The following is a 14192-nucleotide window of genomic DNA, read 5'->3' as shown; positions in this document are numbered from 1 at the left end:
TGGATTCAGTTACTCACAACCCAGGTTATGAAGCAACAGGGAAAGGTAAACAGGGAGGGTAGTAAGGATGGAGGCATGGTTGTCAGAGGGAAGCCAAAGATATTCTACTGTAAGTACTGTGCCAGCTTCAAACCAAAGAGGATGCATACAGAAGTAAAGAGGTATATAGTATAAACACAACTATGTAGGATGAAAAGATGCATGAATGGCTATAGAGGAAAGGGAAAGAGAAGAAGACTGAAGAGTAAATGGGAGTGAGGTTGTTTAATGTAGGTTCAGTCCAGGGGGATGGTGGGATGAAAGGATGTGTTGGAGTGCAAGTTCCCATCACCACAGTTCCGAGGGTCTAGTGTTGGGTGGGAGAAGCCAAATGGCACGTACGGTGTAGCCGGTTCCTAGGTCCCTAGAATTACCTAGAATTATGCTGGAGGGCATGCTCTGCTACTGGGTATTGGACATCTCCTAGGCGGACAGTTCGTCTGTGTCCGTTCATGCGCACAGCCAGTTTAGTTGTTGTCATACTGATAATATAATAAATGTCTGTATCCTCCAATTCAAATTCTAATTGGTTTGTGACTTTTTTCTCAACTTAAGAATGATTAGGTCACTCTATTGGACAGCCATTTCCAAATTCACTGACCACATAAAACAATTAATAAATGAGAAAATATCTTCAGTTTGGGTTGCCTGAGACTCATCCAAAGTTAATCCATGTATAAAATGTTAGAAATCAGCATAAAGACAAGCAGAATGCAACTATTAACACAACAGCTTCACTGTTACACTCACATGGAATATGTAACCACACTGATTTCAAAGAGCACCACCTCTTACAAATTATTACACTCACTTCCCAGTGTTCATCAGCAGTGTTTATCCCTTGTAATAGAAATATTTTCAAGATAAACTGAAATATACACTATCTTGAAATAAAGTAGCAAAAGTTTTCAATAACTTCCCATGAGACAAAATAAGAAATTAAAAATACAATTAAAAGTATTTCTTACTAGTGATTCCTTTTATGTGCACTACAAGCAGCAGTGTTGATTGCAGACAGACATATATTTTTGGTCGTGTTGTTCCTGTTTTCACTGTTTCTTCAGAAGTCATATCATTGTGTATCTTGCATCCCAAGTACTTAAAAACCTGCCAGTACAAAAATCTTTTTTTGTGAATCACTACTGTATTTATATAAGATTCATCTTCAGTTCTTTCCAATAGCTACAGATCACCATTTTCAGCTAATAGTACCACATCGTTATCTAGCTGCTACTGTATGCACCTGATCTTCCTTCCATCTGTTGAACCTTTCTCTTTTTCCTGAAAACATTTAGTGGGCATTACAGATAAACAATGAACAGTGAGAAAGGTAAACGGCAGCAGATTTCCCAGGCCGTGACATCCAACAATAGTGCTACTGATTGTACCAAAAAACATCTCTTGTTACTCAATACTGTCCAAGCCTAGAATGCATTAATCAGCTGTGTCAACAAGAGTATGACTTCCTAACATCATACTCTGAAATGAGGTCCATTCTGTCTGGAATTTTGCCCGCCACACCTAGAATAGCCACTGCCTCCGAAAGCTTATGCACTTCCATATCTTATATACGGTCATGGAAAAAAGTTGCAACACAAAGGAGGAGTTGTGTGACATAAACAAAAGTTGGTAAGTGTGGTTCTGCATCTGACAGATGATGTCTGTTCAGATTTCATGCCCGTCACATAAGAGTGGTGCTAATAGTGCCATTGTGAGAATACATATGAGCCTTGCTTTAAATGTGCACTGTGATAGTCATGAGCATTAGTTACCTTCAAGATTAGACATGATGAGTTGATGTTAGTCAAGAATGCCTTTAAGGTGACAAAGATGCCATTATCAGCACCTCACTGAGTTTGAAATTGGTTATGTAATAGGTCTACAAGAAGCTAGACCTTCCATCTGCAATATAGCAGAAAGACTTGGCAGGAGTGTACCTAATGTAAATGATTGCTTGTAGCAGTGGTCACGAGAATGTACAGTCACAAGAAGATGGAGCTCTGGATGCCCACATGGCGCTAACGAGAGGGAAGACCATCATGTTCAGCATATGGCTCTGGTGCATTGTACTGCATTTCTGTCAGCAATTCGAGCAGCAGTTTGCACAACAGTGGCAAATCAGTTACTTCAAGAACATCTCTGACACAGACACCCTGTAGCATGCATTCCACAGACCTCAAACCACTGCTTATTATGACTTCAATGGTGTCAAGCGAGAGCTCATTGGAGGGTGGGGTGGAACTCTGTTATGTTTTCTGATGAAAACTGGTTCTGCTTTGATGATAGTCCTGGTTATAAGTAGATTTAGGTGGCCAGTTGAGGATCTGCAACCAATCTGTCTGCTTGTCTGATAGACTGGACCTATAGTTGGAGTTATGGTCAGGGCTGCAATTGTGTATGTCAGCAGGAGCTCTCTCGTGGTTATCCCACACACCTGAGTGCAAATTTATATGTCAATCTGATGATTCAACCTGTTGTGCTGCCATTTATGAACTGTATTCCAGAGAGTGTTTTCCAATAGGATAACACTCACACATATACCACTATTGTAACCCAATATGCTCTACAGAGTGTTGACATGTTGCCTCAGCCTGCTTGATCACCAGATCTGTCTCTGATTGAGCATATTTGGGACATCATTGGACAACAACTCCTGTGTCATCCACAAACAGCATTAACCATCCCTGTATTGACCAGTCAAGTGCAACAGGAATGGAACTCCATCCCACAAACTGAGATTTTTGCCACTTGTGCAACACAACGCATGCATGTTGGAATGCTTGCATTCAACATTCTGGTGGTTACACCTGTTGTTAATATACCAACATTTCACATTTGCAATTGCTTATCTCTTGCTTACATTAACCTGTGATCTTGCAGTGTAAATCACTACATATGTTACCTAGACAAATCTATGCCTGAAATTTCATTAGTCTGCCTTAATTAAATTATGGTGTTGTGATTATTTTTTCCATCAGTGTATGTATTTTCTCTTGATAAGTAGACTCTTCATCTGTCCATATTATAATTTCAAACACTGATTATTTTCAATGAATCTTGTTACTACTTTTTGCAGTGCACATTACAATGAAAATCTCAAAGGTAATTCTGTAATTATTATGAACACTAGTGATGAGTAGATGTAACTGGTTTACAGTATGCATGTCATATCAAACTACAGATTATGTGAAATACAATTATGCATGAAATTTCTCAATATTCATAATCTAGCTGTCTTTTTGTGGAATATTTCTGTTCTTCCTTGAAGAACCTAGCATATTACCTTGTTGTTTTTTTGTTTTTGTTTTATTCATATGAGTTCTTTGACTGATTTTCTTTTTTCTGTTCACATAAACATCAACTACACTATGAATAAACTAATTGCATATTTATCCATAGGCATTCTTGACAACACTAAAGTTATTAGTTGTTCGTCATCCATTCTCAAGAATTCTGTCTGCTTATCGTGATAAACTTGAGAATATGCAAATTGGTGCTGAGCATGGAACGAAACATTACTACCTGAGCTACGGAAGACAAATAGTAGCCCGTTACCGACACGGAGGAAACTCGACTAAAACTATGAGACTACTGAATCCAGGGCAGTACATGAGAGATGCTGCACTACCAGAGCCTGTTGGCATTGAACCAACATTTGAGGAATTTGTAAGGTTATTTGATTCTTAATTCTAATAACATTATGGTACAAAATGTTTTATAATAACAGACTCTTGAGATACTAGTTGTTAAGTGGCACTAGGGCTATAATCACATCCAGAAAAAGCTATGTGTACTCTAAAATAAAACGTTCTCGGTTTTCAAGCAACATCAATTTGAATAAAATTCTCAAAAGCTCCAGCATTTTATTCGAACTGATGCAGCTTGAAAACCGAGAAAGCTTTATTCATGAATGCCGTCGCGAAAGACTCGGACACACATGTGTACTCTACACCTACATCCATATTCTGCAAATCTCTTTGGAGTTTATGGCAGAAGATATTTCCATTGCACCAAATATTATGATTTCTATGTGTTCCATTCACATACAGATCATGAGAAGAATAGTTATTTAAATACCTCCCTGTGCACTCTAATTAATCTAATCTTAATTTTCAGTTCAAATGACAGCAATACACAGAGGTCCATTATACAGGGTGTTTCAAAAATATTTAAGCATTTTCACAAGACTATAACTTCCACATGGATGAAGACAGGAACCAGACATGAATTTCAGTTTGTGCAAATGACTACAAAGTTTTTGTTTTCAAATCAACCATCCAAACTTGCAACGGTATAAAAACTAGATGCATGTAATTCCTATGTTGGGTTACTTTTCTTCAGTTGCATGTAGGACCCAGGTTTTGTAAGGTTTTGCAAACTAACATGTTTATAGATGACTCTCAGTCTGTCATCCTGTGATCAGTTTTATGTGATTGTTCACATTTAAACATCACCATACACATTCTCCCAAACATTTAATGGAAGTGATTGCTTCCAGTGATTGTTATGCAATTGTGTGATCATTTACGCACAAAGCACATTTTTTATGTTGAGGATCAACTGCCAATCCACTATACCATTTACATATACAGGGTGTTTGTTTCAACCTGAGGCAGCTAAATAGGCTACCTGGAAAACAATGCATCGCACGAGAAAAAGTGTTCTAGGGGAGAAGTTACTATTAACAAAGAGAATACCTGTCTGTGCTGCAGCTGGCCACCTCCTAATAATGACCCCTCCTGTGTGGATGGAGTCAACATTGTATTTTCAAATAGCACCCCCCCCCCCCCCATTTTATTGCATATTTGAATTTGAATTCTATGTCAAAAATATGTACAGTTTCCCCAAACAGTTGTTTCACATTGATGGCAGATGGTGCTGTAATTGACAAATATCAGGTGTATCTTCTTTTGCAATTAAGAACCAATACTAACTCTGTATTTCATTTATGATGTAAATGTAAAGCTTTGTGTTTTAATGGTTGCTACTGATATTCAGACATTACTTGAGTAGTTGCAAATGTGATTGTGCAGTGCAAATAATATGGTTATACCTCAAAATCTCTGGAAAACAAGCTATCTGTTTGTAATACAGTTTTCTGTTCCCTGCAGTGTTGAGTTTGGTGAGTCTCCAAACCATCAGGATGTTCTTTGTTGGTGGCCACCCTCAAACCTCGCCATCAGAGTGATTCATTTCAGTGCGTATTTCTATCCAACTGCTGTAACTCTCATGTTGGCTGCAATGTGGCTACTGAAAGAATACAAACCACAACCATATTGTACTGCACAATCAAATTTCCAACTGTAAAGTAAATTTTGAACATAAGTATCAACTGTTAGTATACAAAGGTTTACATTTACCATATTAAAATGTCTGAAGATGGCCTTGTAAGCCGAAAACCAGTTAGCAATAAAAGTAATATTGTAGAACAAAAGCAAACTGGTGCTTTTCATTTATTGATTACATTTACATTGTAAATGAAATGTAGAGTAAAATGCATTGGTTCCTAATTGCAGAAACAGGCACACTTGATATTTATGATAACAGTGCCATCTACTATGGATGGGAAACGATGGTCTGAGTAAGCCATAAGTCTTTTTTGGTGTAGAATTCAAATATGCGATAAAAATGAGGGTTCCCATTTGGAAACACAAAATTGACCCCTTGCCCACAGGAGGGGTGGGTAGGAGGTGGCCAGTTGTAACACAAACTGTTGTCCTCTTTAGTACTATCAACTTTTCATATAGAACATTTTATTTGTATGATGCTTTGTTTTTGACATATTTAGTTGTCGCAAGTTAAAATAAACACCTTGTATTTTGTAAAAAGTAATGTTCCTATAACACTCACTTGGGCTACACTCACAGTTAGTTCATTAGATGACAGCATGAAACTGTATTGAACAACCCCAGGAAGTCGAGGAATTCAGTATTGTGCTGGCAGTTGGTATCTGCCATCTTTTGGGTCTTGTAGTGTAGTGAGATCCAGTCAATGACAGTACTGTTTTTATTTCATCAACCAGATTCCATTTAATAACTGTGTTACTGCACAAAGATGAAGTAAATAATCTAGGTCATAATTCTATTTAAGAGTCTGAGAACTAGAAAACACTGGATTCATGTTTTGGATGGGCCATGTTCAAATCCCCATCCAGTCATCCAGAGTATGGTTTTTATATAGTTAACATAAATGTCTGCATGGGGCTTTTCAAAAAGGCATGCCCAATTTTCCTCCCCCATCCTTTTCCAATTTGACATTGTGCTCCATTTCTAACAACGTCATCTAAATGCAACATAAAATGCTTACTACTCAAGCACCACATGTACTAGAACTAGACTCATCAAAACAATAAACATCGTCATTTCTGCTGAAGGACCTATGCCAAGAAACAGGCAGCAGTGGGGAAATGCTGTACAAGTATAGCACACTGCCAAATCAACCTTTCCCTTTATATTCATAAATATTCCTTTTTATGAGACTCAGCTTGTGTAGGGTTAAAATTTATACTGTTAATTCAGAAGACTGTAAAGTTCTGAATCGTGAAAAAATAAATAAAAATAAAAAAGGGAAAGAAAACTAAATCAGCAGATTGCACCTAAACCTCTGTTACTAAGAATAACTTGGAAACTGTTCTTCTCAGTGTTCTCAATTAAATGAAACTGACAGGTGCAAAGAAAATTTTTAGGTACACTAAGGAAGAGTTACACGGTTTGCTGTAGTTTACAATATACATGTCACTTAGTGCATAATGCCAAAAACTCTATGCTGCTATTTGCAGATAATGCCATCATGTGTTAGTTCGGTCACAATGCCAGGAGACGGTGGTGAGCTGCAGAGGATTGATGACTGGTGCAGGGCCAGGCAGTTGACCCTGAACATAAGTTGTGCATAGGTGGACAAAGAAGTCGACTACTATATGGTTACACTAATTGTGACAGACTGGTGGAAATAGTAATGTGTGAATACCTGGGAATGATCTAAACTGGAAATACAAATAGTAGAGAAAGCAGATGCAGAACTGAGATTCATTGGGATTTTCTTAAGGACATCTATTTCATTCACTCATTCAATTGATTCTTGAGTATTACTTATCAGTTAGGGGCCATTACTTAGTTGATTTAACAGAATACATAGAGAAGATCCAACAAAGACTGGTATATTTGATCACATGATCATTTAGTAAGCACAAGAGCATTATGGAGATGCTGAACAAACTCTAGTGATGATCACTACAAAAACATGTTGTGCATCATGGAGTGATTTACCGTCAAAACTGAGAAAGACTTGGACAGGGACATACGTCACATAAACTGCCTATGATGAGAACTTCAGAGCAGTTAAAGCTCATATGGATGTTTACTGCCAGTTCTTAGTCCCATGCACCATTCGCAAATGAAATAGGTAAGGAGGGAAATAATGAAATGCCACACATCGTAACATGGCTTGCAGAATACAGATACAGCTGTGAATGATTTCTCAAAGAGATAATTTTGCAGTGAATATGAGAGCTCAAGGGTCACTCAATAAATTATATACCACAATTTTTTTCTCAGAACATATTCTTAGAATTTGTATCATTCGACATTTGTTTTATGTGTGCTGTTTTTCTACATAGTCTCCATTGTGTTCTATGGTCTTACACCAGTGTTATGTATGAGCGTATATTCCCTGTTGACAAAAGTTGTCATCTTGTTCTCGTAGTGATGTTTCTACTGCACAAATTACACTCTCATAATTTACAAAGTATGTCCTATGCAGAGAATCCTTAAGTCACCCAAAAAAATGGAAATTTGAGTGCCAGGTCTGGGAAATGTGGTGGTTGAAGCAACAACCAATTTGGCAACATATTCCTGGGTTCTGAGACTTTTGCACAGGTGAGACTGTCCCTCTGGAGCAAGATTTTTGGTCTGGCACCCATGGAGTTGTCAAAATTTGGATGCATACAGGGGAAACAACAAGAAAAATGGATTATTTAAGGTGTTAAAGTTATCTATATTGTCCAATTTTGGGTAAAGTTTGGCATACCTTGTAGTCTTCAGCAAACCATCAGCCATTCAGAAGGGTCACGGCAGTTGATCAGTGATGGGGCAGACTCCAGAAACCAGTAGCAGAGAGATAAAGAGAGAAAGGAACACGTTGTGCTATACTGAGAGCTGGGATTGGAGAGAGCGAATGCCTTTCAACAAACACTCTGATCTTATTCCTGCAAACAGCATGTGGCTTTCCTCCCACACACCCTGTTGGTCTTTTAATAGCAGTGTGGGGATACTTTTGGCAGTAAGATCTCTTTTCAGAAAAAAAACACTTTTATGCTGAAGTCTGGCACACAGGCCTTGAGAGGTGCACCAGATGTGAATTTAAATCTGAGGAAAAATTTCTGAATTAACAACAAATTATTCCAATACTTCCTGGCAGTCGCTTGTACATTTCTTTTTGATTCTTATCAGACCAACACATCAAAAACAGTTCTCGAGTTTGTTCAGAGTCTTCACATATGCCTCTGAATTAATGGTTGACCCTTTTGGCAACACATTCATAAGAAAAACGCCATCACATCCCAAAAGTCTGTCATCATGACTTTGCCAGCGGTGGGAGCATCCTTGAATTTCTCCTTTTTTTCTAATTGCAGATGGTACATCTGCAAGATTCACCATGTTGAGAGCAGTGCAAGTTTCTGCACTTCCTGACACTTTAACTCTCTTCATCCATTGCCCAATAGCCCTCCTATCAACTGCTCCTTATCACGCAAATGTTTGTGGATGTTGACTGTGGTTCCTATTTATACAACCAAGAATTCAGTTAAAGTATGTTGCTTGTAGCGAATGTCTTGCACAGACTCCATTTCGACAGTCCAGTTCAGTTCAGCTGTCAGAATTGTTTGAAACTTCACACATGCGTTAATGACTCTATTTAAAAAATAACTTTTAGCATTATTTATTTAATGACCCTAATCACTGGTGCTGTAGTTAACAGCTCTTATGAATAAATTAATCTAGCACAAATTGTTTGCATAAACAAATCCAATGACTTGTTTGCTAGAAAATATTTGCTTAGAGCTGCATCATCATTGCTGTACAGGTACCTCCTGGACACTGACCTTTCACAGCGGGCCGACGACCACTGGATCCCCTACTACTTGTACTGCACTCCGTGCCTCCTGAAATATGACGTGGTGGCTAAAGTGGAGACACTGGTGCGTGACCAGGAGTTCGCCCTCCGCAGAGCAGGACTGTGGGGCCTCGTGAAGCCACAGTGGAGGCACAGAGCAGCTGTAGGGGGTGGGGCGGAGGCTGAGAGGAGGTACTTCTCACAGCTGACAAAGGTGCAAGTTGAAAGACTGTACGAGAAATACTGGCTCGATTTTGAACTGTTTGATTACTCTCCAGAGAAGTATGTCAGCTATGCTAGATCACAATAACTGTTACAAGAAAGAAATGCTCTCCCCAATATTTGATGTTGCTGACTTTTTGCAAAATGTTTGTTTTTTGGTCATATCCTAACTGGCAGGAATGTGCAACCAGCAGCAACAAAAATAAAACATTCTGCCACAAAATTTAGACTCTCTTTAATTGTACGAGGTTATTCACAAATACCTCCCGAGTTTCAGAAAAGAACTGTGTGAAAGCTACAAAAAGTACAGAAAATAGACACAAATGAGTGTATAGAGGATCTCTCTGAGTTTTAACACACTTTACAAGGTGCTCAGTAGCAGCATCATTTCTGACACAGCAAATGTCTATATGATAATCCAAATATTGGCAAATGCAATACAAAATGACACAGTCAATATCTGTCTCTCCATTAATTATTCTTCTTAGAAACTCTTCCAAATTAAATGCCAGTGGCAGCAAAGTCACACAATATTTGAAATAACCCCATAAAAAGAAATCACATGGAGTGAAGTCAGGTAAACATCATTGCTACTGAAGAAGAGGAGTCACAATGGGAAACATGCTCGATCAGGTGCTGAAGCATTTTGGCATTAAGGTGATCACACTTGTGTGTAATGCAGCAGACAGTTGACTGTGGTACCTGCAGTTCCCTGCTTGCATGTGTTGTTGACTTCTGCCACCTCCCAATGAGTGACTTCTGCACACGCTCTGCCTTCTCTGCCGACGCTCCATTATATACTGTATTTGATATGCCTCCTGCTTATTGCTGCCCTCTTCGACTAGGCCACATTGGGAAGAGGAGGAGGAGATTAGTGTTTAATGTCCGAACAACAACGAGGTCATTAGAGACAGAGCACAAGATCGGATTAGGGGGGGTGGAGAAGGAATCGGCCACACTATTTCGAAGGAACCATCCAAACATTTGCCTGAAGCAATCCAGGGAAATAACAGATGACCTAAATGAGGATGGCCGGATGCAGGTTTGAACCATTGTCATCCGAATGAGAGTCCAGTGTGCTAACCACTGTATCACCTCACTTGGTATGCTACACTGAGTATTATGAATTGAAACTTGGAGAGACACTGTATCCAGGTATGTGTGTCATTATTTTCTGAATGTCAAGTAGTTTTTCCATTGTCATCTTCTGAAACCTGAAAGGTACTTATAAATAACCCTGTATAAATGCATCCGTTGTTTATTGGTGTGTACACTTCTCAGTACCAGCTAATAACATAATGGCTAAACCAAAGAAAAACTTTACTGAAGGGGAATGATATTCCACTTTTGATTTTTTGAACTGAAACAAATAAAGACTTACATACATACACCAGTAAAGAAAGAATATAATTTATTTTAAAACTGTATCATATTGTTACTTTTTCCCTCAGTAGATGTTGCAATGAACAGTTTGACAAGTTAAGTGTATGTGTCAGTGTTAGACTGATACCCAAGATCAAGTTTTTGTGGGGAATATGATACCATTTGAGCACACTTCACAGGCTGGCCCCAAGCTTCTACAACCAGAGGCTTCTACAGATTCCTTTTAAACTCCATATAAGTTTTACACAAACATAAAAGACTAACACCCTTATGATGAAGGTACAGGAGAGTCTTTGACTTAATTGTAACAAAGGAAATTTCAAGTGAGAAAGCTAATAAATTATGAGATAGAACTGCTGCTCAGTTCTTAGCTTCATGCAGCAAAATGCATAGTATTGCTGATAAACACATACATAAAAGTATAGCTTTCAGAACTGACAGACAATATTAGTTCCAAAAGTTAGGGGGTGTCTCACTTGTACTTCTGTGTGTGTCTACCAGCAGTTCTGCACATTTCACCTCATGAAGGTGACTAATGACCTGCAATTCTGTCTCAGAATTTAAGAGACTGATTTTATAACATCCTCAGTGACATTCCTAAGATGACATAGTTTTACTGGTTAGTAGAGTAATGAAAAGTTATAACAAGCCAAGGTATGGAGAGAACTAACAGTGAGGCAGTGAGTGAATCGGTTCATGAGGTGCGCTCAGGGCTCTGGGTGTGAGCCTCATGTGGCACACCTTTCTTTGATTGTTACAAATGTTCAAGGACTTTAGAACTTTTTGAAGAGATTATTTAAAAAGAAGCATTGCAATACAGTGTTATTCATGAGTACGTCTGCAGTTTTAGAAAACAATTACTGGAGGACTACAAGACATACACAAAACAGAAACATTCCAATGGATCCAGCACATCCCCAAGTTTTAATTCATATTACAGACACTCAACATATGCACCATTTGTGATGCAGCAAAGATCAATATGTGCGTACAATTAATTGAACTGTCTGCCACTGCCTGGGAAGACACAATGACAGTGGCCCATTTTAGGAAATCTGTCCATTGTGTTGCCTCTGAGCAGGTGCCACTAGTTCAGTATGACAATATTTGCCTGCATGTCCTGACATGCCTGCCCTCTAGAGGTGCAACTGTACCACAGCATCTGTTATGTATGAAGCTCGGAGAGATGCTCTGTCCAATGATGGGTGCCATTTTTTCCATGTCGTGTAGCTTTTGCACATTCATCTTCTGAAATCCTGAAGGTTGTTATGAATAACACTATATCAATAACAAGATGTTTGTTGCAAAGAAGAAGCAATGAATAATGATAGATAAGGGAAGTAAAATAAAAAAAAAGAAGTTTAGGAAAAAGAGGAAGAAATAAATTTTCAGATAAAGAAAAGAACAGCAGAATGGAAAACAAAACTGAAGCAGTTAAAGTTCTGGAAATTGTTTCACTATAAAATATAGTAGAACAATGTCACAATACTGAGGGACGAGAGGAAGATGCCAGACATACTAGAAAATACAGGAGAACTGAAGAAAGTGTTTAGCTATTCATTAGCATCCTAGAAAGAATATGTAGGAAAGAGCTGGTAGAATGTAAATAATTTTGGGAGTAAAGGAGATCACTTACTGAATAGCAGTAGCATGGGGTCTTTCACAGGCATACATAAAAGAGAAAAAAACTACTATTTTTCAGAATCAATCATAAACCAGAATACACACACACACACACACACACACACACACATACACACACACACACACAGTACCACCTGGGCACACAGTGTGCATCTAACCATCACTACATAGGGGCATAGGTAGTTTGTGTGTGTGTGGGGGGGGGGGGGGGGGGCGGGGAGGGGGGGCGGGGGCAGGGGGCGAGTGCACGCTCTGGCTTGAGAAAGTACTGATTCTGAAAAATAGCACCTCTCAACAACTGTATACTCCTGCTATTCAGTGAGTGGTCTCCTTTATTCCAAAAACCTTGTATGTGGAATAATATGTATGCACCAATCTGTGTATCTATGAAGGCTGTTGTGGCTGAAATAAATTTCTTCTTTTCAGTGGTTACTGGATGAGAATAGATAGTGTTGTATTGTGTCTTAATCTACTTCCAATATTACCTGAAGATAATCCTTAGCGTCAGCACTAACTAGAACAGAACTGAAAATGTCTTGAGCTTAGCTCGCCAAAACTAGTCCTTTAACTTCTACATCATGATTCTAATGTAGTACTATGTAAACTTCCTTCTTAATGATATTTGCTGGTAATTCTGTTGTGTCTGAGACAGGGAGTCAATTTTCATTTCTACCTCTTGGTGCTTGAGAGAATACACACACATCTGCTAACATAAGTAAATATTTTGGTCTAGTGGCATTTATTTATTTTCAAGTGAGCTCATTCAAAACTATACTGCTACTAAATTTTGCCATGTTTTATCTAATTTGTTGAGATATTAATCATCACTGTCCTGCTGTTGGTGCACAAAAGCAGGCAGCATCTGAGATATACTGCATCTGTACTTTTTTTTTTAATTCAAGCATAAGATTTAAGAGCTCTTGCTAGCATTATAATCCGTTGCAAGGGAGCACAAAATATATTGCCCATATTACCACTGAAGTCAATAAAAAATAATTTCAAATATGAAAATATAAAATTGTAAAAGCTGGTGTAATGAATTTGTTTTACTTCCATACTCTGTGTCCTCTGTGTGTATACAATAGAGGATATTTCAATGATGCATAGCAAGGAACAAGAGTACATCTCAGTATTGGCAGTGTCTTTTGTACTTACAATAAGTTTCAATGATTTCAAATAAATAAATTATTTATGGAATATTCTGTCAGTTCTTGGAGGAACAAAGACGTATTAATAACTTGAATACATGGTATTAATGTTCCACAGTAATAATAGTGTGTATCCAAGTTTTTAAATAAATTATTTATAATATAATGGACACTGTTGTTTGCAGAGCAATTCTTCAACTACTCTGTAAACTACTATTACATGCTTAAATATCTAATAATGGGAAGTCCAGGTTATGTAAAGGATTGATTGCTATTCACCGTAAAGATGACAAGCCAAGTTGCAGCGGGTATAATGAAAAGACTGAGTAGCTGTTGGGAGTGGGACAGGGAAGGTGGAGGGGTACCGGAATATGGGTGGGGGCAGAGAAGAGCGCTGCGTGGTGGAGCATACAGGAACTGGAAGTGGCAGGATGAGGCTGCTAGGGGCAATGTCGGGAGGCTGCACCTTTCACCCACTGAAGGAGTGGCTAGCAATTCTGGCTCACAATTTATTACTTTTCTCAGGTGAATCTTCCTTTAATTAATTTATATTAATTATACACACTATTGCAGCAGTCAGCAGAGAAACAAAAAATTACAGCTTGGACAGCACAAAGCACAATAATTGTAAAACCTTTGGACTTTACC

The 14192-nt window shown here is 38.4% G+C and overlaps 1 protein-coding gene across 3 annotated transcripts in view; it reads left to right on the top strand.

Annotated features, from left to right (window-relative positions):
* LOC124544947 (carbohydrate sulfotransferase 8-like) overlaps nucleotides 1–12565 on the top strand; it is a 118473-nt gene extending 105908 nt beyond the window's left edge. For 2 of the 3 annotated variants that reach the window (XR_006967578.1, XR_006967579.1), the window contains exons 5-7: nucleotides 3439–3710; nucleotides 9118–9514; nucleotides 9552–12565. Coding sequence is in view for 1 of the 3 variants with exons in the window: in XM_047123694.1 (XP_046979650.1) it covers nucleotides 3439–3710; nucleotides 9118–9457 (612 nt within the window). In the remaining 2 variants the exon portion in view is untranslated. Of the gene's footprint in view, nucleotides 1–3438; nucleotides 3711–9117 lie in introns of all 3 variants that reach the window. The other variant, XM_047123694.1, reaches the window with a different exon arrangement.
* Nucleotides 12566–14192: the final 1627 nt, after the last annotated feature.

The sequence above is a fragment of the Schistocerca americana genome, chromosome 8 (assembly GCF_021461395.2).
Source record: "Schistocerca americana isolate TAMUIC-IGC-003095 chromosome 8, iqSchAmer2.1, whole genome shotgun sequence".
NCBI lineage: Eukaryota > Metazoa > Arthropoda > Insecta > Orthoptera > Acrididae > Schistocerca > Schistocerca americana.
This window is presented reverse-complemented; position numbering and strand designations above follow the sequence as displayed.